The following is a 27,372-nucleotide window of genomic DNA, read 5'->3' on the forward strand; positions in this document are numbered from 1 at the left end:
AAGAGTGAGAAAGAAAGAGAAGCCTATTTTTTTTTTTAATCTCACAAATAATTTATATCCAAACTTCAGGCTCAATTCAATTTTTAAAAAAATTCTTAAGTATGACTATTACATCCTCTTTGTTAAGACTGTGTATTGTTTTATTCAAATTTCAGAGTACAATTCAGCTCATAGATCTCTATAAAGGAAAAGAGCCAGATTTTGATCTCAGTTACACTAAAGGCCATGGAGTTACTTTGAATTTGCACCAGTGTAACTGAGAACAGGCATTAACCCAAGGTGTTGTATGGCACTGGTGTGTTTCTAGGAATTTAGACACACATTTTTATTTTGCCATATTTTAATTGGACAACTAACCCAGTGTGGAATTAGTCATTACTTCTTAGGCAATACCCTAAAAATAATGGCCATTTGAATGCAAAAGGAAACAAGGTCACAGAAGAGAATTGCCACCTCAGAGCAATTTCAGTTCTCTCTCTGTCACCAGTTAGCTTAGACTGACTTGTTGAAGTGAGGCTTCTAAGACCTAATCCCTGCTCCCACTGAAGTCAAAGATAAAATTTCCATTGATTTCAAAGGTAGCATATCCAAACGCATAGTTTTCAAGATCTTTTTGCAGATCTTCATTTGGGGGAAGGTGGTGGTGAGGGAGAGGTAGCAGCAAGAATGGAAGCTTGGGTTTTTTGCAAATAAATATTTAGTACAGAAGCCAAAGCTGAATTTATTTTTATTTTGCACCACACATGCTTATATGTCAGTTTCCACATATCATCTCATCAGTTTCATCCTAGGAAGCACTACAAAGCATGTCCAAGGCCGGCAGTCTCAAATTTCAGCTCTTAAGAGTACATATTGATTTAAACAAGAAATCAGAAGTCCTGAGGATGTGAACACAACATTCAATAGCCACTCTAATAGGCATGCAGGGATAAGAGTACATAGGGTATGGTGATATTTGTTTTTAAAGACAACAGACTAGAACAAGTGATTAGGAGGACAATTATTTATGTATTTGTTGGAATGGTGGAAATGTGATTTACATTAAGCAAATACAGCCATAATTCAACTGAACAGCCAGCTTTTAAATTAAATGAAGAAGAGCAGAAGGCAGACACTACAGCTTTAATTAACTTTGGTTTGATTCTGTCACACATGGATGAAATCTGTAAGAACTTTCACAGTTGCAGTCTCAAAATACCTTAAGGAGAGAGACAATCTGAGAAAAAAATTAAAAAAGATAAAATACAGAAAGATGCCCAGTACTGAGCATTGTATGAAAGTCTGACTGGCTTCAGAAATGATTGCTCAAGTGTACATGACTGAAAAGTTATTTTGTGAAGACTTGTGTTAAAACCTTGGAAAGAAAAGAAAAATAGGCAATGCAACAGAAATGAGAAGGGTTATCAGAAGGATTACATTTCTGCAGATGTCTGTTTAGAGTGAACTGAACAGGTGAAGCCAGAAATTAGGTCTGACCTTAAAAGGTACAATTCTCAACATGGTGCACAGGGAATGCGGTATTACATCCGCTGTTGTTCACCCTCTATCAAGGTGCTTTGTCAAAGGTAAATCAAAGATAAAGGATATTTTAAAACAAATGTTTTTTGTTACTTTGGAAAAAGAAAGAGGAACTTGCTTAATGAGAACAGTTTAGCTATTTCCCAAACTTCACTTTTAAACAGCACTGAGGTAGTTCCAGTTTGCTTCTTTCCATAGTGAAGAGGCAAAAAAAAAGAAAGAAAGAAAAAGGTTCTCTTACCGGAGGTCTCTATGTAATAATGAGTAATTGCTTTCCAGTGGTAAACAAAATCTTCTTGTAACGGAAGGGATGGCGCAAGCTATGGAAACAAAGTGAAACAAATAACCTAAGTGGTTAGAAATGATCAAAATGTTATCAAATTCAAAATTTTATCAAAATCAGTATTTCCTGTAGGATTGAAGCCTAAGCAGTGGCTCTAAAATTGTTCATACATGGACCACATTTTAATAATGAGATTGTCTCATGGACACCTGTACACCCATTTGTGATTATACAATGTACTTTGACAACTAAAGGAATTGCTCACATAGGAAAGGAATATATTAGGAAAGTACTTTCAAACTGTTTATATTGAAGTATTTTGTCCTTTAAGAAGAAAGTTAATCACACTCCTTTGCTTCTGCTCTTCATGTCATCTCCTCTTCCCACTTGCTTCCTCTGCTCCCCTGCCTACACTGGCCAGCTGCTTCCCTCGTTCCTCCTCAGGACATTCCTCTCTCATTGGCTGCTAGGAGCTCCAGTCCCTGAAAGAGGTCTCCCTTTCATTTAGAGGTTGACTCCTCTTTCTGGTTTCCAGCTGTTTTTATAGCCTTCCTGGCTCTTCTTTGCAATTAAGAGACTGTGCACTTCAAAGAGCAGCTGGAGCCAATGGGAGCCAGTATCATGGCCACCCAGCTCTCCATGGATTGCCAATAATTGCTCCATGGTGCACAGCTGGTGGGCCCAAACATAAGACATGGCATTCACAGCCATTCACAACTGGAATAGAACCTCCTATAACAAAAATCTCAAGACCTTCAACCTATCAACCTTAGGCTCTATTTCATTATATTATATTTCATTATACAGATTTTTTTCTTAGGAAGGAGCCCTAGAACAATTCACCCACACACGGCTAAAATGAAATGCAGCTACTCCAGAGGAAAGGATGCAGCAACCAGGTGGATAATCACTGGGTGGAATGCTGCACCATAATGGGAGGGAAGGTCATCCTTACTTGAAAGAACTAAACCGCATGGAGCTCATTATATTCCCCTTAGAAGACTCAATGGGATTTGGAATATGTGATTCTTCACGTCTAGTTATTTCAAATTTGAGGCTTCTAACCATAAATCATTTCTTCCAATTTCCCCTTTTAGGGGCTATTTCCATGAAGTGCTGAGTTGCCTCAAATCCCAAGAAGCCAATGGAAATGGAGGGCTCTCAGACCTTTGCATACCTTTGAAAATTTTATACAGCCGTTTTTCTCTAGTTAATGAAGTTTACATTTATCTTGGCTAAAAACGCAAAATCCAATATATGAACAGCACATCATGTGCTGAAGGAAAGAGGAGTTCTTAATATTACTGACCTTTTGTACACAGGACTTTGAAATGAAAGACATTCAAAAGTAACTGTGCATGGTGGCTAAATATGCCCATATCAGCATTAGGACACTCACTCCCAAATGTCAACTAAGCAATCAAATTTACACACTGTTTATCCATTCCCTGCTATCTGACTGCTCTTCTATTCCCCCAAGGCTATCCTGGGCACTGACATTACATTTTACCTCGTAACATTTTAGTGCACCAAATGTCATGAGGTAAAAAAAAAAGGCATCTGAAAGTCTTTCATTGAGCAGAATATTTATTTTACTATACATCTTGTTTGGTTACTGAAGAATAGAGAACTAACTAAAAATACAGGACAGATCGTTACATATCAGGTTTTGTTTTCCTTGATGGGTGGCTGAAGACATTATTACCATCATTTGTACTGGTTTCTATAATAAAATATAGTCAGAACTAAATTTTGCTTCATAAATGGCTGCAGAGAGCACTTCTTAGGGATAAAGGGCTTTCCCCCGTGGCTTCTCAGTGCATATTATTTTCAAAAGTAACGCTAAAATAGATTCTATTAAAAATTCACCCTTGACTGATGCGATTTTCCGCTCCGCTTCTATTCTAGCCTCATCTGCTTCTAGGTGAATTCAGTGTTTCTGAAAGCCAGTGCCAGACCGAGGATTTCAATTTCCAACACTTACAATTTATCCGCAGAGAGCGCAGCAGCAGCCACAAACTTCCCAGACATTGTCCCTCCCCCAACAAATTGACTCAACACAGCCCTCAAGGGACTGCTCTTAAAGTGAAAAGGTAATTCAGGGCTAGATCCTGCTGTTCTTACTCAATTAAAATTCTTATTGGCCTCACTGAGTTTTGCTGATTGAGGATTGCAGGATTGGTCCCTCAGCCTACATGCTCCTGAAATCCCTACCTTTTGCTCGAGGTGCTCAGCACTTTGTTTTCAGACACTCTCCTGTCTCCTCTTATTTAAGATGTTTTCTTTGCTTTCACAAATGGTTTAATCTTATAAAATATAAGAGACGGAGGAAGAAAAATAACAGGCTGAGTGGGAAGGGAGGGTGTTTGACGGAGTGAAACTCCTCTACCAACTAATCACTCCTTCAGAGGGAGACAGCAAACTGAAGGAAAATATTTTTTTTTTTTTAAGTTTTAGATTTTTCTTTTCTTAGGCTAGAAAGGATTTAGTGCGGGTGAAAGCTATGGACAGCCCTAGACTAAGGGCTCGTCTACATAATTTTTTTTTATCCCTGGTATAACCTAGGGCCTGGTATACACATACATTTTGTATTGGTATAAAAGTAACTCCTCACTTAATAATGTAGTTATGTTCCTGAAAAATGCAACTTTAATTGAAACAATGTTAAACGAATCCAATTTTCCCATAAGATTTAATATAAATGCGGGGGGGTTAGGGTCCAAGGAAATGTTTGGGGGGCAGACAAAAGGCATTATATATTGTACAGTACTGTACTGTGGTTGGGAAGTGGCCCTGGCTTACCCCACACAGGCACAGACCGCTGCAGGCAAGGCAGCTAGGAAGCACCTTTGCAGCAGCTTTCCCAGAGAAGAACAGGCTTGGGCATTGCCAGGAATGCTCCAGGCCCGCCTCTTCCTGTCCCCGTTCCACTCCAGGCCCACCTCTTCCCATCCCCACTCAACCTCCTCTCTGGAGCATGCCACATCCCTCCCACTAAGTCCTAAGTGCTGGGAGGGAGGGGGAGGAGTGGAGACACGGCGCTTCTCCGCTCTGCCCCCTCCCTCCCAGCACTTCGCGCTTAAGACTTTTTGGGAGGGAGGGGCAGGAGCGGGGAAGCGCTGCGTCTCCACTCCTCCCCCTCCCTCCCAGAAAGTCCTAAGCGCCGTCAAACAGCTGGAGGGAGGGGGAGAAGGTGGAGAAGCAGAACTTGTGCAATGCTCCCTTGTAAAGTCGCTGCTCTTCCACAGAATCTTAGAAGCAGGCAGCCAAACGACGTTATAAGGGAACATTGCACAACTTTAAACAAGCATGTTCCCTAATTGAGCAGGGACGTAACATTGAAACAATGTTAAGCGGGACGACATTAAATGAGGAGTTACTGTATTTATTTTATTAAACACACACACACCCTACCTCTGAAATAGTTACACTGGTATAAATTGTGTTCACCTACAGAACAAGTACAGAACCAGAAGTGCTTTAACCCTGATAGGGAGGGATCACCCATAAGGGTGAAAAGATAGTTCAGTCTCCACAGCCAATTATCATCTACCCACTGAAACTAACAGGGCATTACTATTGACAATTTGAATAATGGATTTCTTTTCTAAAAGCATGGATACTTGTCTTCTAGGATCTGGACCAAGACCAAATACAATTCAAAGTTTACTAATGAACTACCGCATAGGAAAGAGCCACCTTAAAGTTATAGGCGAAAAAGGGATATATGCATTTACTCATCTGTTATATTTAACCCACGGAAATAATCTTATTGTAAGTTTACTATATTCAGCCATTTAATTAAAGTTTAATTAAGTTTCCATGAGTCATGACCAATTCTCAGTCCTCAATTACACAAAGAAAAGCTTTTGGGGGGAAATTTTAAATCCCAATTATTTAAAAAATGATGTGCGTGTTCCTAGTTCAGATGGCCGGAACACAATAAGCAGAAGCGCAAAAGCCGCTCACTATAGTCGGCAGTGATTGGCTATTGCCTCTGGTCACCCGCACCAGTAGCCAATGCTTCGCCTAATGAGGGTGTGCTCTAGTTTGCTCTATGAGCTTTGAAACACACCACCGACCAGCTCCTTTCCGGATACTTGTCATGACCCAATCCCACCCAGATAGATCGAAAGTACTAGTTTTGGGAGGCTAACGGCTAACTATAAAATCTGCCCAACTGTAGCGGGGTGGTCACCACGCTCCTGCCTGGAGGGGTTAAAAACAGCTCTGGAGAGGGCTGTGGCTGGGAAAAGGTTGACTGGGGAAGCAGCCTCAATTGGGGCCATGCCCCAATCAGGCCACAGCTGGCCCTATAAAGGGGCTGCTAGGCTGGAGCTAGGCAGTCTCTCTCTGGCCATAGAGAGAAGGACCTGGCTGCCTGGGAGCTGAGCAAGGTACTGAGAGTGGAGCAGAACTGGGGGAAAGGCTAGAGGAGCTGGGGAGCTCCAGCCTGGTAAACCCCTAGGCTGCAGGGCTAGCTAAAGGTCTACGAAAGGTACTGGGGCTACAGGTACAGCCTGGGCAGAGGCAGCAGGTTCAAACCCTCCTTGCCAATGATGAGTGGCCATTAAAGACTGCAGTCTGCCCCAGTGCGCGGGGGCTAGTTGGTGACTGGCAGTAGCCACTGAGGCGAGGTGGGGATAGGGCGTTGGGGATTCCCCTGAGTGGGGGTTGCTACAGTGGACAGAACCCCTGGGTAAAGGGCACTGGGGTCCATGAGGGACACGGAGGCCAGCGGCAAGCAGGACATCGGCCGGCAGAGGGAGCTCCAAGGCTGGGAGAGCTAATTCCCTAGACAACCAGCAGGAGGCACTGTGCCGGTGAGTCGTCACCTCGCTACATCAAAATACAAATCTTAAAAAATAAAAAAAAATTACTTTTTTGGAAAAAAACCCATGTAAAGTCTTAGGAAACCAGACATTCATATGGATTTTCTTCACAGATTTTATAAACATTTGCTATAACATTTTTCATACACTCAGAACCTTGGAAGGCTACCTCCCAGCTCTCTTACAACCTGACTAGGGGTGGGCTACGAAGTCTGAGGTCAGGGTTTTCCCTTCAGTTCCTCTCGGCCAGGTCTATGTACAAGGTAGAAGTTAACCTTTTGAAGGGTTAACAGATTCTGGGAGGTCACATGGGTGCTCAGCACAGAGTGAAAAGGAAGGGGAAGTGACATCAAAGGGGCATTAATGGGATGCGAAGGGTGTGTCCTCTTCCCTCCCAGATGGCTGAAGCAGGGAAAGTCTCTGGGGATTATTGTCCAGTGTTTTTCATTTGATTTGCTTTTGATCTGTGACTGCTTGGTGGATAATAAAACTTGCACTGAGGAAAGAGCCTTAAAAAGTGCTTGTAGCTTTATTTCCCTTCTCTGGTTAGTGAAACCACACAGTAGTTTATAGGAGGCCATTGACTTCACGTGAAAAGTTGAGCATGTTTGTAAGTATTTGCAGGATCAGAACTTTAGCTTGTAGCTGTTACCATTAGAAATAGTAATAAGCTTTTCTACTTTCTTATTTTATTCATAAATTATAAGAATGAAAGGGACTATTGAGATCATATAGATTCTAACCTGACCTAAATAACACAGGTCATAGGACTTCTCTGGATGTTTCTTGTGAGAACTAGAGTGTACCTTTAAAAAAATCCAACCCTGATTTAAAAATTACCAGCGATAGAGACTCCACCACAGTCCTTGGTAAATTATTAGGAAATTATAAAGGGAGGGTTTAGTCTAATCTGCTCTCAAAAACACATGAGTTATTACATTATATCTAATCAAGTGGACAACACCTCACTCTGTGTACTTGTACAGATGAAGGTAAGGATTCGGGGCAGTATAAGCAAGTTTAAGTGATTCTTTAAAAGAAAAGCCTAGTCATTCGTTAAAATCAGTTTGGACTGTAAGGAACCTGTCATGACAATAACAGAAAGGAAACGAGTTAAAACAAATTAGGTACCTTTGTAATAAGGTACAACTGAGGGTTTGTCTACACTGGCAATTAACAGCGCTGCAACTTTCTCGCTCGGGTGTGAAAAAACACCCCCCTGAACACAGCAAGTTGCAGTGCTGTAAAGCGCCGTGTAAACAGTGCCCCAGCGATGGGAGCTACGCCCCTCGTGGAGGTGTTTTTTTTAAAGAGTGCTGGGAGAGCTCTCTCTCAGCGCCGCGCCACGACCACACAAGGGGCGTTAAAGCACTGCTGCAGCAGCGCTGTAGCGTAGTCAGTGTAGACTAGCTCTGAGAGAGAAGCATCTTTTAGAGAGATTTAGTAAGAATTTACAGACTCTAGCAGCAGCAAACACCTATTGTTACTGCCAATGAGCTATATAATGATACAGAATTATCCTGCTTTGAAGTGAAATTGACAGCTGTTCCAAATGCTCAAAGTTTATGATTTTCTTGCTAGATGTAAATATCTCTAAAAAGCCCCAAAGGTTAATATTAAAAAGACTTAAGCCTGATCTACATGAGGAAATTAGTGTCGCTCAGGGGTGTGAAGAATCAACCTAACCCTCGGTGTAGACAGCACTGGAGAATTCTACCATCGACATAGCTACTACCTCTCAAGGACCTTGTTTACCAGTGCTGACAGAGAACCCATCATGTTGGCACAGTTAGCGTCTTCACTGCAGTGCTACAGCTGCAGCATTTTAAGTGTAGACAACCTCTTAGCAATTCGCAGAATCAAGCTTGACACAACCTGGACCAAACAAACAATGGAGCACATACTTGTTCGAACACAGACCAAGAATCCCACCGAGATTCAATTTCTTTCTATGAAAACAGAAGTGAGGCATATAGGGGAAAAAAGAGAGCTACAAAACAACAACTCGAAACCCCATTTCCTGTGCATTGTCATTCACTTCTTGGCAGCCCTGAAGATTCGACACTCTTTGGATTAGTCAAACACAAATACACTGGTCGGGAGCACATCTGTCGAACGGCAGGGTAAAAACAATCTGTGACAGATTCTCGGGAACATACCAATCAACCCTATCAAATACCAGTAGTACCACTAAGAATTTGGACCTAAAATAACACAGAACAACAGGAAAACAAACACACAAAATCATATTCAAGGATGCCTCTGTCTTGAGATGGCACTGTACTTGGCTATTATAGTTATTATGATCATGCTATCAGGGTAATACATCACACAATGGTGGATCCTCATCTGGATTCCTGTCTTCATCTTCGCAGGGATTGAGAAGGGCAGCAAAGATAGCTGAGATAGGGGTAGGATTTACAGGTGATAAGACTGCAAAAAACTAGGATTTTTAAAAGATTGTATTATAAAGAACTTCAGCAGATACAGAAGAGATGTGTTTAGAAAGCATCCACAAACTAGGATTATTTAGGCAGCAAAAGAGAAAGACTAGAGGATATTTTGATTGAGATATTCAAAATTAAGAAAGCAAAATGAAAAATGACTGGCCCCTTACTTTTCCCCCCATCACAATGTTGGAACAAGATGATAATCAATGAATTAAAGGGCAGCACAGTTGGAACAAATGATTACACACTGTACTGTCAACCTTTGGAATTCCTTGCCATAGGTCGCAGAGTCAGTCACTGTAGCTGGATTATTATTTCATATGTGAAAGCTAAAATAATAAGGGTAATCAACTGTCACCTTGCAAACTGGAAACTCAGACTATAGGAATATGTGTTTCTAAAGTTAATTGTTCCTCTACTTAGAGGGCGGGACAGGAGCATTACAAAAGTGAATAAAATTGCATGCCTGAAGAGATCAGGAAAGCATCATCCCTCTCCACCGCACTGTAGAATGTACCCTATGAACTTTACTGGTAAAGTAGAGAACATTTGCCTCTGTAGCATCAGGCATGGATCACTTTCAGAGGCAGGATACGGCACCAGTGCTCCAACATGTTCTGAAAATCCTGTTTCTATAGACGTTACAAATAGAAGGTGATTCTAAACTGCTCTGGAACCAGCTAACCTTCTTTCCCACCTGCTTGATCTGAAATAGTCCAGGGTTTACTGACTTCCAGGACACACTGCACTAAAACTCACAAAGGAATAAGAACTGGGATTAGAAATTAGGAGTTTCTGGGTCTCAGTCCTGTGGTTAGAATACTGTACCGCATCCTTCTTAGAGAGAAAGTTGTAGCCATGCTCAATATCCTCTCACTTTTGTGAGTTCATGTTTCATTCTTGCTATTTATATCCTAATAATGGCAAATACTAGTGCACATAGTACTTACTACTGTGAGTAGCCCCACAACACTTGTTGAGCTTACGCATAGGAATAAGAGACACAGGATGAGGACTTCAACTTGTAAACGGGATGCCAAGAGGAGAGCGTTTCGGTTCATAGCAGTCACAAAATTACATGCTTCCCATTTTTTTAAATTTAATTTTATTTTGTTTTATCCTCTAATTGCATTTAATATCTTTACTGATAGGCATATTGATTTTTCTTAGTATTTCTTGTGGCCCTAAAATGAACACAGGTACTTTTGATTATACTGGCACACAAATAAGTAAACAATCATGTAAGCCCAGTTCTGGGAATAATATTTATTAGTTAACTTTCATTGCAGAGCCAGCAAGAATAAAAGTCTTTCACCCAGTCCTGCCACCCTTACTCACTTAAGCAATTCCACTGAAGACAATGAAACTGTTCACATGAATACCGTTTCCAGACTCACACATCCAGTATTTGTTGGCAGGAGTGCAGCCAGCTTTTTTGCTGCCCTAGGCAGCGGAAGGTCCCACCCCCGAAATGCCACCCCCGACAGAGGGGGCGGAAGATCCGGCTGCCGCGGTCACCGCCCCCCAAATGTTAGCGCCCTAGGCGACCGCCTAATGGGTTGCGCCGGCCCTGTTTGTTGGTCCTACATACATCTTCTATTTATTACTCTATTTGTACAGGTCACCAACACAGTGTTTTCATGGAAATAGCTATCTTTTTTAAGAACTTCACTCATTGGTGGTTTTACAGTTTTAAAAACGATAACCTCAGTAAGAAGATGATCTTGAAAACAAACATGAGCCTAATTTTACACGTGACCAGTCTTATTGAAATCAATGTGACTACTCACATGCATAAAGCTAAAGATCACAGCTTAAATTAACATCTGAACTTGCATCTCCCATCAGGTATTAACAACTTAAAGGGTACGTCTACACTTACCGGAGGGTCCGGCAGCAGGCAATCGATGTTCTGGGATTGATTTATCGCGTCTGGTTTAGACGCGATAAATCGATCCTGGATCAATCCTGGAAGTGCTCGCCGTCGACGCCGGTACTCCAGCTCGGCGAGAGGAGTACGCGGCATCGACGGGGGAGCCTCCCTGCTGCGTCTGGACCCGCGGTAAGTTCGGACTAAGGTACTTCGAATTCAGCTATGTTATTAACGTAGCTGAATTTGCGTACCTTAGTCCGAAGTGGGGGCTTAGTGGGGACCAGGCCTAAGGCTGACCAATTTTCATCTCTAAGAACATTTTAAGGGTTACTTTAATAAATTTTATGATTATTCCTATTATTTCACTGCTAATCTTTAACATCTAAACTAAGGCTGTATTGTTTCAAGCTCCAATCTTGCAAGTACTTATGCCCATAAGTGTTTGCAGGATCAGGGCCTTACAGGTTTCATAGTTGCCAATATAGTCACTTATCTCAAAACACTTTTCAGAGATAAATAAAAAATAACAGTAAAAAAAGACAAATTAAGACTTACAGGTCAGCGAGAAAAGGTACGTAATTCATAAACTATTTTAAAAATCCGGATCTTGTGAAAAACAATTACAACATGCAAATAGCGAAAATAAAATAAACCCATCTTGATAAACAAATCATAGCTACATAGTTTGCAAAAGCAACAGGTTGAGAAATGGGCCCTGCTACTTAACTTCCCAAAATGCAGCCTTTTTGGAGGCTATGCAATTGACTTAGCCTGGTATAAATCCAGTTTGATTTTTCAGTCACTACATTTAAAACAAAAGATGTTTATGTATTAAAAAGCAGAATTTCTGGAGGCTGTTAACTTGCGCAGGGAACCAAAGGGTGTAGGGAAAGCCTGACACTGCTACACCACACTGACCCAGAAAATCCTGGGCAGCTGCCCTAACCCAACTGTATTCTTCCTTGGGTCTGCAAAGCACCCAGCACGTTTTTAGGCACTCAGAAACAATAACTAACCACCATCACTCCGGAAGGCATCCTCAGCTCTGCCTTGGGGCAAAGGGGAGCTATTCATGTGAATACTGCTCAGTGACTGCTCCACGCTGGCTCTAAAACCCGGGGGTGGCGGGGAAAGATGCACCTCTACCTCTCTGCCCTTTGGGGCAGCAGGTGGCGACGATGTTACCGCTGGCTGGGCCTGTGGGGGATGTCTCAGCCCGTCTCAAAGGCCCGAGCGAGAGATCTTCGCCTGCCAGTGACCCCGGGGTGATTGCTCTCGTCGGGCCTCGGGGGTCCTGGCTGCCCTCAGCTGCCCCTTGTGGCCCCCCGCGGTGGGGAGGGTCAATTCACCCTTTCCCCGGGCAAGCCGAAGGGGCCAGTGCGGATAACATCGGTCACTACGCAACCGCCCGGGGCCCCCCCCAGGCAGCTTCGCCGCCCTGCCCTGCCCTGCCCTGGGGCAGCCAACCAGGGGCCGCTCCCCGGGCTGCAGGGGGTGGCGGGGAGGGGCCGTAACAGCCGCCCCCCGCAGGCACAGGAAGGGGGACAATGGGGATCTCGCCCCCTCCTCTGTCACCTCCCTCCCCGGCAGCGGGATCCAGGCGGAGGCGGAGGGGCAAGCGGGGGCACGGAGCAGGAGCGACGGGGCTATCCGCGGGCGCGTTCCCCCCCGGCGGCCCCGCTCCCCGACTAGGCCCCAGCTGGATCCCCGGTGTGGCGTGGCCGGGCCGGCCGGCGGCCTTACCGCCTCCACGGCATGCTGCAGGATGGAGGTGAGCTTGGAGAACATCCTGTCCCTGGACTGGAGCAGCCGCTGCCGGGAGGATCGCGAGAGCTCCTCGATCCGCCGCCTCCGCTCCAGGGTGAGGGCCGCATGCGGGGGGCCTGGCCGCGGGGATCGGGCTAGGGGCGCAGCCAGGCAGCCTCTTGCTCTCCCTCCCCGACAGACACCGTGGCACTGACACCCGCCCGCGCTGCGGCGCCGGCTGCTGAGGAGACGCCTTTCCCCGCTCGGCCTGCAGGGGCCGCTGCCCCACAGCACAGAGCGGCTCAGTGCGGGGAATCCCCGCCGCTGGGCCTGGGAGCCCCGTCATGGAGCCCCTCCTCTAGCCCCAATGGCACCAGCCCCTTGGTTTAGTCCCACGGGAGCCCCTCCTCTAGCCCCAATGGCACCAGCCCCTTGGTTTAGTCCCACGGGAACCCCCTCCTCTAGCCCCAATGGCACCAGCCCCTTGGTTTAGTCCCACGGGAACCCCCTCCTCTAGCCCCAATGGCACCAGCCCCTTGGTTTAGTCCCACGGGAACCCCCTCCTCTAGCCCCAATGGCACCAGCCCCTTGGTTTAGTCCCACGGGAACCCCCTCCTCTAGCCCCAATGGCACCAGCCCCTTGGTTTAGTCCCACGGGAACCCCCTCCTCTAGCCCCAATGGCACCAGCCCCTTGGTTTAGTCCCACGGGAACCCCCTCCTCTAGCCCCAATGGCACCAGCCCCTTGGTTTAGTCCCACGGGAACCCCCTCCTCTAGCCCCAATGGCACCAGCCCCTTGGTTTAGTCCCACGGGAGCCCCCTCCCCTAGCCCCAATGGCACCAGCCCCTTGGTTTAGTCCCACGGGAGCCCCCTCCCCTAGCCCCAATGGCACCAGCCCCTTGGTTTAGTCCCACGGGAGCCCCCTCCCCTAGCCCCAATGGCACCAGCCCCTTGGTTTAGTCCCACGGGAACCCCCTCCCCTAGCCCCAATGGCACCAGCCCCTTGGTTTAGTCCCACGGGAACCCCCTCCCCTAGCCCCAATGGCACCAGCCCCTTGGTTTAGTCCCACGGGAACCCCCTCCTCTAGCCCCAATGGCACCAGCCCCTTGGTTTAGTCCCACGGGAACCCCCTCCTCTAGCCCCAATGGCACCAGCCCCTTGGTTTAGTCCCACGGGAACCCCCTCCTCTAGCCCCAATGGCACCAGCCCCTTGGTTTAGTCCCACGGGAACCCCCTCCTCTAGCCCCAATGGCACCAGCCCCTTGGTTTAGTCCCACGGGAACCCCCTCCTCTAGCCCCAATGGCACCAGCCCCTTGGTTTAGTCCCACGGGAACCCCCTCCTCTAGCCCCAATGGCACCAGCCCCTTGGTTTAGTCCCACGGGAACCCCCTCCTCTAGCCCCAATGGCACCAGCCCCTTGGTTTAGTCCCACGGGAACCCCCACCTCTAGCCCCAATGGCACCAGCCCCTTGGTTTAGTCCCACGGGAACCCCCTCCTCTAGCCCCAATGGCACCAGCCCCTTGGTTTAGTCCCACGGGAACCCCCTCCTCTAGCCCCAATGGCACCAGCCCCTTGGTTTAGTCTCACGGGAGCCCCCACCTCTAGCCCCAATGGCACCAGCCCCTTGGTTTAGTCCCACGGGAGCCCCCTCCTCTAGCCCCAATGGCACCAGCCCCTTGGTTTAGTCCCACGGGAACCCTCTCCTCTAGCCTCAATGGCACCAGCCCCTTGGTTTAGTCCCACGGGAACCCCCACCTCTAGCCCCAATGGCACCAGCCCCTTGGTTTAGTCTCACGGGAACCCCCACCTCTAGCCCCAATGGCACCAGCCCCTTTGTTTAGTCCCACGGGAACCCCCACCTCTAGCCCCAGTGGCACCAGCCCCTTTGTTTAGCCCCATAGGAATCTCTTTGTTGACCCCCCTATTTTGGGGGGAAATCCCTTTTATTCAGCCTATAGAGACAAGGGATCCCATATTTGGAGGAGAAAGGGGGGAAATCTCCTCTAACCAGCTCCACAGGGACTAAGGATTCCATTATTTTTTCTGAGGTGGGTGGGCCTGCGGTGGGGAGGAATCTTCTCACCCAGCTGCATAGACACCAAGGATCCCATACTGGGAGGAAGGGTGGTGGAGTCCCTTTCATCCTGCCTATAGAGATCTGGGATTCCCATATGATGGAGAACTGGGTAAAAGGAAACATGTTAAGTACAAGCATTAGCAAAGTGTAAAAATGATGGCGATTTCAGGTATCTGTCAGACAATGGGACCATCGGTCTGTCACTCCGATCTTGCAAACTGTTTTGTTTGGACGTACCCACAGGGCGCTCCAATCACTTCATGGGGCTCCTCATGGATGGAATAGCTTGCAGAATCAGGCCACTGCGAGCTCTTATGCAACATGCTTAACTGAACACAGCTGAGTAGCCCTGGTATAAGGCTCTGATCCTGCCGATATTTATCCATTTGCTTAACTTTACTGCTGTGAGGTTTGAAGGACTGGGGTCTAAGTGCATGTGTGACTGGGTCCTAAATTTAACGTGACATAACAAGTGAGAGTTAAAACCAAACAAAACTGGTTTTTGCAAGTGAATAATTGTACATAGGTACTTGAGGAATAGTGGCTGCCGCGGAGCACAGCTAAGACATTTCTTTTTCATAATCAACAACAAAAGAAAGCGTAGTAAAAATGTTTTGTTTTTATTGAGGCTTTTCTTTTCAGATTACTAAATTTATCTTTTCTAGGTTGCCCAAGTAGCCATATTTTACAGTATGTTCTTAGTAGATGTAGGTTTTGTATATGAGCAAGAAGTTGAGGGTATCTCTGCATTTATGTATTGAGGTAATTAATCCATTTGATCATATGTCTGGAAAGTGTCCATAATGTGAGATTAAGATAAAAAGTTTTAACTGCCTTTTTCAGTGTGTTTGGACCTGTTTTACCTGTAAGCTTTTTGGGGCAAAGGCCATCATTTTATTATTTGTTTGTACAGAGCCTAGCATGATGTGGTCCTGGTCCAGACGGGGGCTCCTATGTGCTTCCAAAAGACAATAATAATAATAATAATAATAATTAATAATATTTAATATAGTATTCAGGCCAGGGGTGGGACATAGTCTCAGCTTTCATTTAAAAAAAGAAGTAAATTTCTAGCCCTAATGGTTTTGAAGAAAACTTTCCAAATTGGATGGAATGTAACGGATGCCGTGATGTCTGACTGCATCTTCAGAAAGCTTCAGACAATAACTCTGAAGTGTTAATTCCCTAAAGCCCAGTGATGATACTTCTGTGTCAACATCAGCTATTTAATTGCTGATCCTTTTAGCAGATGGACTTGGAAATGTAGTAGGAGTGAAACAAATTGGGAGGTGGGAAATGGGAGTAGCTGCAGGGAAGAGGAAATGCAAAGGGAAGAACAAAGGAGACAGGGAAAAGGGAGAAAAACATAGACAGCAGAGCGGGAAGGAAGAGAAATAAAGGGCAGATATGGTGATAGCCTACAGAAGAATAGATTTTCTCACTGAACGATGCTGAATGTGTAAGTTCTGAACAAACACCACCTAAAAGTTTAGTTATTAAAAGGCCAGGTTCTCTGCTAACCTCTCAATGACATCAGTGGAGATTGCTGTAGATAGAAGGAAGTATGGAATCCTGAATTTATACCCTGCCCACAGATCATAATTGAATGTGGGATTTGGCCCCTGCACAGAATGACACCTCTGCTCTAGAGACACAAGGTGAGTGAGGTAATATCTTTTATTGGACCATCTTCTGATGGTGAAAGAGACATGCTTTCAAGCTACACAGAGCTCTTTTTCAGGTCACCAACAGAAGGTGGTCCAATAAAAGATATTACCTCACCCACCTTGTCTCTCTAGTATCCTGGGACCAATACGGGCTACAATACTGCAAACCCCTCATTTAGGGCACATGATTTCTTCAGTGTGAATTTCTGGGGACTTTATTTGAGTTCCTATATTTTTATTGGGGTGTTTAGGAGAGTGTGGGAGTTTTAAATGATATTTACAAGTGCAAAAATATTTTTTTTTCTGGGTGAGGCTTACCAATCAATATGGGTAGCAGAACAAACAAAGAAACAGTTCATCATTTTAGGCACCTTGAAGATATACAAGGAGACAGTTTTATAACAGTGAAAGTATTTCTAAGCATACTTCATAATTTATGAAGTCATAAATCACGTAAAGACAGATGGTAAAGTAGAACAGAGTTTTTCCAAGTGCTTGAGGACCTCTTATTATTCTAAGAGTGCCTTTGCACATAAAACAGTTTTAAAAACATCTAGAACATTTAGATGTGCTTAGAATTAGGTTTTTGGTCATAAAAATGAGTCCCTGCAAGGACTGCTCAACTCTGAATTTCTCACTTTAAGAAAAGAAAAGAGAATCTTACCATTTTATGATTACTCCTAAGCATCCCCTTAAGCCTATTATACATAACAAATTGAGTTAGCAAGAATAATACTGAATATAATCTCCAATACATAGGGCTTGAATCTGTAGCCACTCTCTGTGCAGAACTGCAATTGATGCTATAAAATCTGGTCCATAGTGCATATATTATATATTGTAACTGTGCATTTTTGTGGACTCCTGAAATAGTTCAAACTATCAGACAAAAATATGTAGGTATCTCAGGCCTTGCACAACTGGATTTTTTTTTTCAACTAGTGCAGGTTTTTGCTACACCAGTGCAAAGCACTATCATAGAAATAATGCAAAAAGTGACTTACCTATGACAACATGCATCCGACGAAGTGGGTATTCACCCACAATAGCTTATGCTCCAATACGTCTGTTAGTCTATAACAGGGATCGGCAACGTTTGGCATGCGACTCGCCAGGGTAAGCACCCTGGCGGGCCGGGCCAGTTTATTTACCTGCTGATGCGGCAGGTTCGGATGATCGTGGCCCCCACTGGCCGCGGTTCGCTGTCCCAGGCCAATGGGGGCGGCGAGAAGTGGCGTGGGTGAGGGATGTGCTGGCTGCAGCTTCCTGCTGTCCCCATTGGCCCAGGACGGTGAACCGCGGCGAGTGGGGGTCGCGATCGGCCGAACCTGCCGCATCAGCAGGTAAATAAACTGGCCCGGCCCGCCAGGGTGCTTACCCTGGCGAGCCGCGTGCCAAACGTTGCCGATCCCTGGTCTGTAAGGTGCCACAGGACTCTTTGCTGCTTTTACAGATCCAGACTAACACGGCTACCCCTCTGATACTTACCTATGACAAGTATCAGAGGGGTAGCCATGTTAGTCTGGATCTGTAAAAAGAGACAGAGTCCTGTGGCACCTTATAGACTAACAGACGTATTATGCTCCAATACGTCTGTTAGTCTATAAGGTGCCACAGGACTCTTTGTCGCTTTTTACTATGAACGTGCAGAAAAATTCAGTATAGACATGCTTAAGCTATACCCTTGGGCTCCTGGGGATGATTCAGTTATGGACATAGAACCAGTGTCACACCATATAATAATCCCATTTTTATCTGCTGATTTAGGACTGGTTCTGTTTCCACTGAAATCAATGGAAACTTTTCCATCAATTTTAATAGGCGTAGGAGCAGAGCTTTGCTGTGCTGTGTTTTGTGGGAGATGCAATTATTTTGCTGGGTGGGACATGCTTCATTGTTGTAGTGAGTTACTGAGGTCTGTAATAGAAATGCCGTGCATTAGAGTTTAGCCTCCTGCTTTAAAATGGATTAAGAAGTAGCTGAGAGTCAAACATTTGAATCGAGAATGAGATTGTTTTTGGAACAATAGCTGTTTTTATCTCCTAAATATTCAGGAAATTGTTCAGATTAATTTAAATGGAACAGACAGTGACGTAATGCACTAGCCTTTTATATCTGAAGACGTAGCTTCATATCCTATAAAGCTTGATGGCACCACTCCAGTCTGTAATGGATATACTTGCCAGCATCACGGAAGAACATCCCTCAATTTGACTTTTTGTCCAGGAGACGCTCAAGATTTGTCTGGCAAAATTTTGTAAGCCAGAATGAAAGTACATTAGTATACCTGTAAACTTTCTACACTCTGCACCATAATTTCTTATGTTCATGATAACGAAATTCACACCCAGACTTTCAATGAATGATTAGAGGGATATTTTGAAGATAAAATTAAGAATGGGATTGTGTGTTGTACCTTTTAGAGGTTTACCACAAAATTTACTGTGTTTGGGGAGGGCTGAAGTGCTCTTAAGCCACCTTTGTGCCCTCCTGCTTCCAAGCTGCTCTAGGTGTTGAAATGGCCCCATGGGGATTTCTTCATTTATAGCAGCCTGCCCTCTGCTGTCTACGGGTGGCAATGATGTCCACAATCCTGTAGAGCAGGGGTTGGCAAACTTTTTGACCCGAGGGCCACATTGGGGTTGCGAAACTGTATGGAGGGCCGGGTAGGGAAGGCTGTGCCTCCCCAAACAGCCTGGCCCCCGCCCCCTGTCCATCCCCTCCCACTTTCCACCCCCTGACTGACCCCCTCAGAACCGCCGACCCATTCAACCCCCCCGCTCCTTGTCCTCTAACCACCCCCTCCCGGGACTCCCTGCCCCCTGACAGGCCCCCCGGGACTCCCACGACTATCCAACCCCCCCGTTCCCCGTCCCCTGACTGCCCCCCCAGAATCCCTGACCCATCCAACCCCATCTGCTCCTTGTCCCCTGGCCGCCCCCTCCCGGGACCCTAACCACCCTCGAGACCTCACCCCTATCCAACCCTCCCTGCTCCTTGTCCCCTGACTGCCCTAACCCCTATCCACCCACCCCGCCTGGCAGGCCCCCCAGGACTCCCATGCCTATCCAACCCCCCCCCATTCCCCGTCCCTTGACTGCCCCCAGGACCTGCTGACTGTTATCCAACTCCCCGCCCCCTTACCATGTCGCTCAGAGCAGCAGGAGCTCGCAGCCCTGCTGCCTGGCCGGAGCCAGCCACGCCCCCACGCTACCTGGCAGGAGTGGCACGCCAGAGCGATGGCGGTGCGGCGAGCTGAGGCTGCAGGGGGGGAGCGGGGGGGACAGCAGGGGAGGAGCCGGGGGCTAGCCTCCCCAGCTGGGAGCTCAAGGGCTGGTCAGGACGGTTCCGCGGGCCGGATGTGGCCCGCAGGCCATAGTTTGCCCACCTCTGCTGTAAAGCTACACACTGTGGCCCGTGCTCGTTCTCCCATGAAACATTCCCTCCTGCCCTACTCCAGCATGTCCCCCATGCCAGTGCTTGCAGTGTGGATGGACTTTGTAGGACAGTTACTGTCCTATATCCTGCCTGTGGTGGAGTATTCTCCATTGTTCATCTCAGGAGTTACCGCAGAAGGGAAAATCCTTCCCAATATATATTTTTTAAATCCTTATCTGCGTCACTAATATCTCAGATTATTAAACCTGCAGTAATTTAAAAATCAAATTGATTTTCACTGTGTATGCTGTTTGTTTAGTTTTTGTACTTTGGTCAAGTTTCTTGTCAGTTTCACTTTTAGTTCATTTCACTTTCTGGGTCTTATGCATTAAGGTGCTGCTGTTGTGTTTGGGAAATGTTTACATCCCCCATAATCCAACAAACCTGTTTTCCTTGCTATTTTTGAAAAATCCCAAAAGCATTTCTGTTCTTAATAAATTTGGTAAAATATCTATGAGAACCCAAATTTGGGGACCAAACTGCATGTCAGTGTCCCTTTAATCCTAGTGTTTTAGAAGATCAGTGTGTGCGTTTTCTTTCTCTGAAACACTGTAGTTGAACAAGTAAGATTGAAAACAATGTCTTTTTATCTTCAGCAGGGAGTATTTTGTGAATGTTTTTCTTAGGCGAAGGAGGGGAGGTTGGAGTTGATAGGAAGGGCAGGGAATTTAATTTGCATAAAATTAAAAATTTTAAAAAATAGTCACAGTTGAACAAATAAGTGTCATTAACAGTAATAGAGTCCATGATTGATCAAGGTTTTGTTTGGAAGTGGGGCTGGCAGAATAAGCTAGTTCCCTAAAATAGCTTTAATTGAAATTACTAGAATCTGTAAAAAGAACAGGAGTACTTGTGGCACCTTAGAGACTAACAAATTTATTAGAGCATAAGCTCCAATTATTATTATGCTCTAATAAATTTGTTAGTCTCGAAGGTGCCACAAGTACTCCTGTTCTTTTTGCGGATACAGACTAACACGGCTGCTACTCTGAAACTAGAATCTGTGTGTCACAGGGTGTGGATTCGCCAGTTTACAAGGGGTTAACTTCAGCATCCACCCCTTTCCTGTCTTCCTTCACAGGTATTCAGTGGAAGGAGTTCGCAATGGGCTCCTGGAAAGGTGAAATGCCTCTGGGAAGATAGGGTCCCTACCCAGGCCCGGATGGCTGGATTGATCCCCAGGTTGAAGGAATTTTTAGTTTAGGGGTATCATGTTTAGACTTATGAAAATAAAGATCTTTCCTGGTGAGCAGATCTTACGGTCTGCTGTTTTGTTTTGTTTCTGCTTAGTCATCCAACTAGTTTAGATCTTGATTAAAGCTAGAGTTTGTGATAACCGGGTACAGGATTCTTATCCCATGAAGGGGCTAATAGGTTAGGTAAATTGACCTGACACCAAGATTCCAATCTTATTAGAGTTCCTTTCAGTGAAAAAATATCAGTGTAGCTTTGCAGAGTCTATGGGGAATCAACAGATTAAAAAAAAAGACAATTGAATCGATGAGAAGGAAATGTTACACAGCAACACGGAGAGTGAGTCAAGACTAGACCCAAGCTTTTGAGTTGCTGTGTAAATTTCAGCAAATCATTTGGAGTTCTAATCCCAGCACTGGCATTGACTCTCTTTGTGGACTTTGTCAGGTTAATCCAAATTGTCAAGAGATGCCTCTGATCTTGGGACTCCAACTAAGGCCTGATTTTCAGAGGCAAAAGTTCCTACAGATTTTTTCTGCTCAAAAGTGTAGGAGCAGGATTTTATAATTGTACTATGAGAATTAATGTATGATTTGATTTTATCCTATCAGCCACCATTTTTGAATAGCAGAAAGGAATGACAGACCAGAACAATCCTTATGACTGATTATGGTCACCCTTTTGTTTTAGGAGAACTTCAAGCTGTCTCTACTATGGTTTCCTATATGTATTACAAATTAGGCACTCTAGTTAAATATACATTTTTTTGTTTTAAGGTTTAGAAAGTAAGAGACAGGATCTTGTATTGTGTCTATGTTAAGGAGATTAGAGGAACGTTGAGGGCCTGGGCCCCAATGTAAATTGTTTTGATTATAAGATTTAGGAAGTCTTAATTTACAATGCCTTTTCTTGCTCAACATAAAAACTGCTGTATACCTTTAACTGTAAAAGACTGTTTGTGTGAATGAGGAATATATGCATCAGGAAAAGATAAGGTGTGAAGGCCATTGTTATAGCCAGATGGTCAAGGAAGGAGTGAAGAGACTTAAGGACACCATCAATGCGCATCCATAATGAAGGAAGGGCAGATTGATGACCCTGAGGTGAAGGCTAGCACCCCTAAGCACAGGACAATTGATTAGATCTAAACCAGGACAGGATGACCCTCTCGGAGGTGTATTGGAACGTTTACACCAATTAAGAAGTAACCTTCAGAAACTGACACAGCAAAATCCATAGACTTCAACAGAGAAAAAAAGACTATAAGAACAGGGAGCTTGGATATGGGACTTTGGGTTCGTCTTGCCACACTCCAGGAGCATCGGATAGCGACCAACAGAGCCCGGCTTCCCTCTGCGACCAATCTGGCTGGCCACTAGATTGATCCAGACTCTGGATTGGTAATTATAAACATCAACTGGCAGGACTCTGTGTGTATGTATGTGTTTGTGCGCATGTGTATGACTGAAAAGCATATGCTAACTGCTGTATTCTCAATAAATGTGGCGTTTTTGCCTTCTCCTCTATCCTATATCTGTTAGCATACAAGAAATGACTTAAATCAGTAAAATATTTAAAAGTTTTGTCAGTTGCAGCTTTATGTTTGTATCGATGGCCAAATGAACACACAGACAAGAAGGAAGTAAACACATGTATGTCTTTTTTCTTCATTGTCTTTTGGGCCCTGGTTACAGATCCAGTTGTGTATACAATATTCTCATCTATTTGTAATAGAAAGATACTCTTTTCTGTTGTCTGCATGCGCCCACTGCCACAAATTATATCTGACCTTATTTTTCTATTGCATGAATTGATTTTGTATGCATTTGGGGTTCAGTCAAAAGGGCATGATTTTGAATAGATTAATTTGGTGTGCAGAAATAATGGTGGGCACAGTTTTGCCCCACCAGTTGTGTGCTGGTGTAGTTGATTTTATTTAGGTGTCTAACTACCTGATGAAGCCCACATTAGTTAGCTATGTAAATGACTTCACTTGAATCTGCATACAATTGTGGGTACAAAAAGGAGGCCAAATTTTAAAAATATGATGTAATGTTGAAGTAAATCTTCTGCGGATGGTTTCAGTCTGCTATTACTGAGAGCAGGTGTACACTACTGCTTTAATCGATTTAACTTATGTTGCTTGGGGCAGGGTGGATAAAAATCAATGATTTAAAAAAAAATTGAGATTTTTTGTATTTAAGTTGGATTTTTTTGATAAAAGGCTCTATCTAAAGATAGTTTTAATTAAGATACATTATAGCTCAAATATACTTCATCATGGAATAGGGATTATAAATTCTAATTCTATAGTATGAGACAATATATTCATCTAATGTTTAAGAAAAGTTTTGTAAATGAGTTCCAATAGTTCATGGATTAGGGACCCAATCTTCTGGGGGTGAGAAATAGAAATATATAGAGGTGAAAAATAACGGACCTCAACTCTATTGTCCCGCTGCAAGTTTGTGTACACAGAGTCAATCCCTTACCTCTCTCTGAAAGTGCAAAGTTTCAAAAAGTTCAATGAATAGAAAGAAGATTGTTGGGGGCAGAATAGATCTAGACAAGGAGAAGAAGTCTGGAGATAAATGTGAGAAGGGAGGGACCGGCAGTAGAAACAAAAGTGAAACTGTTTGAGCAGCATATTCTAGAAGTCTTGAGGCCTTTCTGAGTGTAGCCTTCATTGATTTGAGATCTACTATACCATTCTTTCACTAGAAGGGAAAACCTATAATGGCAGCAGGCCGTAAAAGAGATACAGATTGGGAATAAAAACCATTCAAGAAATATATGTTTGCTGATGGTGTTTTAAAGAAAGTCGCACCAATGAACTGGTGGAAGTCACTTGGATTCAGAGATTGTTGAAGTGATAAACTCACTTTTAACAGCAGTAGCTTCTTCTACCGGTATAGAAAGAATATTTTCTTCCTTTGGACTAATTCATTCCAAATTGAGAAATCGTTTGGGACCTGAAAAAGCAGAAAAGCTTGTTTTTTCTTTTCCAGATTATGAACAAACGGAAAATGAAGGTGAAGAGGACTCAGCTGCAGAAGCCAATATTTTAAGTTTCTCATGTTGACCTGGCTGGCATAGTCGATTTAATTTTTTTTTTTAATATTTCATTTAACTATTTTAGTTAAAAACAATTTTAACAAAAACAAACCTGATTTTAAAAAACTTGAATGTTTAACTAAATTCAAAAATTCATATGCTTGTTTTGTTAAAATATTATATGTTTGCTGTTGAAGAAAAAAAAAATCCAGAATACATAAAGTTGTTGTTTTAGTTAAATAAAACAATTTAAATGTCTGTCTGGTGATATTCTCCTAATACAATATGGCAAGAAAATCCTCCAAATATTAATGATTAACCTGTTGAATTGGAGATATTTGTGAAGTCATTGGGAACTATCTGCTTCAATTACCTTTGGTAAATAAAATAACCAAACAATCATTCATTTTCTGATATAGCTGTAAAACTAATCTGAAAAGTTTTCAAAATAAATCACTTTAAAAATGTATAGTGTGTACCTTCTAAAATGAAACCTACATCTATCTCTGAGTTGTGAAGAATATGTATTAAGGTTATAACAACCAACAAGAATGCACTTTTATGTAGAAATCCATGATTAAATCAAGTCTTCCTGACTAGTGATTTAAATCATGATTTACATCAAATAGATTTAAATCAAATCCACCCTGCTCAGAGATGTGAAAAAGACACCCCCTGAGTGACGCAAGTTACAGCGATTTAAGCACTATCCACACTGGTGCTATGCCAACAGAAGAGCATCTCATGGAGGTGGAGTAATTATGCCAGCTGGAGAGTGCTCTCCTGTTGGCATAGAGCGTCTTTACCAGACGTTCTACAGCGGTACAGATGCACCAGTGCAGCTGTGCCCATGTAGCGCTTCTAGTGTAGACCTTCCCTGAGTGTATAACTCATATGTTGGAAGGCTCAGATGGAGTTACAATGAACACATGAATTTAGATTGTTAATGTCAACCTGGAGAAATTGAAGAACTTTGTCTTTTTCATGTATTGTTTAATGTAATCACAAAATATCCTCTTGCCTGCCCCACAGAACTTTAGCAGCTGTTACCCATATCAAGAGCTTGAATGGCGTGTTTCTATAATTTTTATTGGATTAGTTGTACTTGGATGACGATCTTTTCCTAACATTTTCTGTCAAATGTTGCATAATACTGCATTCTCTTCAAGTAGCCCTACTGAAATCAGTGAAATTATTCGAGGAGTGAGGTAAATATTAATGGGATCAGGGATATCACATTGTAGCCTTTAGCAGTTTTATCAATCTAAGACTTTGCTACAGAGCCATAATGGATGTTTCTTAAGTCTACATTTTGATATTCTTACTCCTGGTAGGCATGCGCCCCCGCCTGGGGGAACAATCAGCACACTTAACTCAGTTCCTAGCTCTTACCCCAGGGTTCTGTCTGTTGTCCAAACACAAAATAGGAAAACCTGGAGTGACAAAATAAAGCAATTGACTTGCTCCCTAACATAGGCTGTGGGCCTCCAGCCTCTGGCAGTCTCGTAATAAGGATTTTCTTTCAATCTAGGGACAGTCACAAGGCCTCTCAATCCTGTGTAGTCCCACACTGCATGGCAGTGCAGTCACTGAGGAGTGTTCACCCAACCCTCTCGTAATCACTGGTGCCCTCGTCAATATCCCCTAGCTGGTAATAATCAGATCCAATCGCCTAATGCTGCTCAGCTGGTTCGGGTGATGCCTAGCACCTATCTATCTGCCTGCCTGGCTCCTCTCCAGACTGGGGCTGGCTGCTCTCTGGCTTTTATCGGCGCAGACCATCCTCTTATCCAATGGTACTGCAAAAGGAATGTAAGATACTACTCAGCTCGACGTTACCCTGATCTCTTGTTTGGAGTCAATTGGTCTCATGATGATTTGGATGCCGACTGAGAGACTTTGGGTACTGCACCTATGACAGAGTGCAAAATTCCAGGATGCATTGTCAGACTCTCCCCGCCCTCACCCCTAGAAATACCACATGTATAGCTCTCACTGTCTCTCATTTCAAAGGAAGTCAGTCAGTTTAGTCCCAAAGTTAACTACATTCTACTCAGTTTTGGTGTCCCCTAATTTTTATTGTTGAATATTATTTTCAGCAGAAAGAAAGACTCATTGAATAAGGGTATTGAAAGAGTTATTTACTAAATGACTGGATCCCTCAGAAATTAAAGTTCCTGTATGAATTTTTTTGGGGGTGTCTGGGATTTTGGGTCTTTCTCACATAATGTGTTGCAATCTGAATCTTATCAGCCTGAGAAGGACGACACCATTTCAAATTCAACTTGAAACAGCAGTACTACAAACATGCTGTAAACTTTCACCAGTTGTCACAGTTTTCCAGGATATCTACCACCTGCCAGCAAAACATTTGCAATCTCATTCTGTGCTCCAGGATCGAGAGTTCCAGATTTAGGTCACACTGAACTTTGTCCACCTAGAACTTATTATCAGAAGGGTAGCCGTGTTAGTCTGGATCTGTAAAAAGCAACAAAAGAGTCCTGTGGCACCTTATAGACTAACAGACGTATAGACGAATATTAGGTGCCACAGGACTCTTTGTTGCTAGAACTTATTGTTACTTGTGGCTATGTAAATGGTGATAATGAATGGATGGATGTTGGGTTTGCTGTGGTGAACAGACAGTGCTATGGATGGCAGAGGATTGCCAGATCAGTGGTGACATCACCTGCCTCTATAATGCAATACCTGGAAGCTGCTTTATGGCTGCAAAAATTTATGATGAGCTAATCTCCTACGGGTGGCATAAGATAAATTACAAATGATTAAAGTTGCAAACATTTTTCTTTATATTGCAATTAGCCATAACAATAGTGACTTTAACCCTCATTTTGGTTCTAAGCTTCCAGAATGATCTGAGACTCTAAACTTTCTGAATGAATTCCTCATCACACACCCCCATTAAACACAGTATTCAGAGGATGGCAAGTAGCCAGTAAAGCACTCAGTGCATTCTTGCTTTCACTGGGTCATAGTCTGCAAAGTGTATGAGCATAATTATGGTGTCAAAGCAGTTTTATGTGCTGCTTAGACTTTCCTAATATACATATATTAAGTAAGAAAAAACGATAGTTTTATTCATGGTTGATTGATTTCTGTGCTCCCCTGGTCTTCTGCACAGTGTGAAGCGGGTATTGGAGCAAATTGTATCTGTTTTGCATGTGTAACAAAAGAATGATAAGGAAAACACTAGGACCTAGCAAGCTTGGTTTCAT

At 43.9% G+C, this 27,372-nt stretch overlaps 1 protein-coding gene and 1 long non-coding RNA gene across 2 annotated transcripts in view; one reads left to right on the forward strand and one right to left on the reverse strand.

Annotated features, from left to right (window-relative positions):
* Positions 1–12,781, reverse strand: part of FHIP2A (FHF complex subunit HOOK interacting protein 2A) — a 46,600-nt gene extending 33,819 nt beyond the window's left edge. The window contains exons 1-2 of the mRNA XM_054034556.1: positions 12,700–12,781; positions 1,760–1,838 (exon numbers count right to left, since the gene is read on the reverse strand). Of these exons, the coding sequence (XP_053890531.1) occupies positions 1,760–1,838; positions 12,700–12,744 (124 nt within the window). The 5' untranslated portion in view covers positions 12,745–12,781. The remainder of the gene's footprint in view (positions 1–1,759; positions 1,839–12,699) is intronic.
* On the forward strand, positions 12,727–24,605 carry LOC128840494 (uncharacterized). Its single transcript, XR_008445656.1, has 2 exons — positions 12,727–12,817; positions 24,091–24,605. It is a non-coding gene; the product is annotated as an uncharacterized LOC128840494 (long non-coding RNA).
* Positions 24,606–27,372: the final 2,767 nt, after the last annotated feature.

The sequence above is a fragment of the Malaclemys terrapin genome, chromosome 7, assembly GCF_027887155.1.
Source record: "Malaclemys terrapin pileata isolate rMalTer1 chromosome 7, rMalTer1.hap1, whole genome shotgun sequence".
NCBI classification, from domain to species: Eukaryota; Metazoa; Chordata; order Testudines; family Emydidae; genus Malaclemys; species Malaclemys terrapin.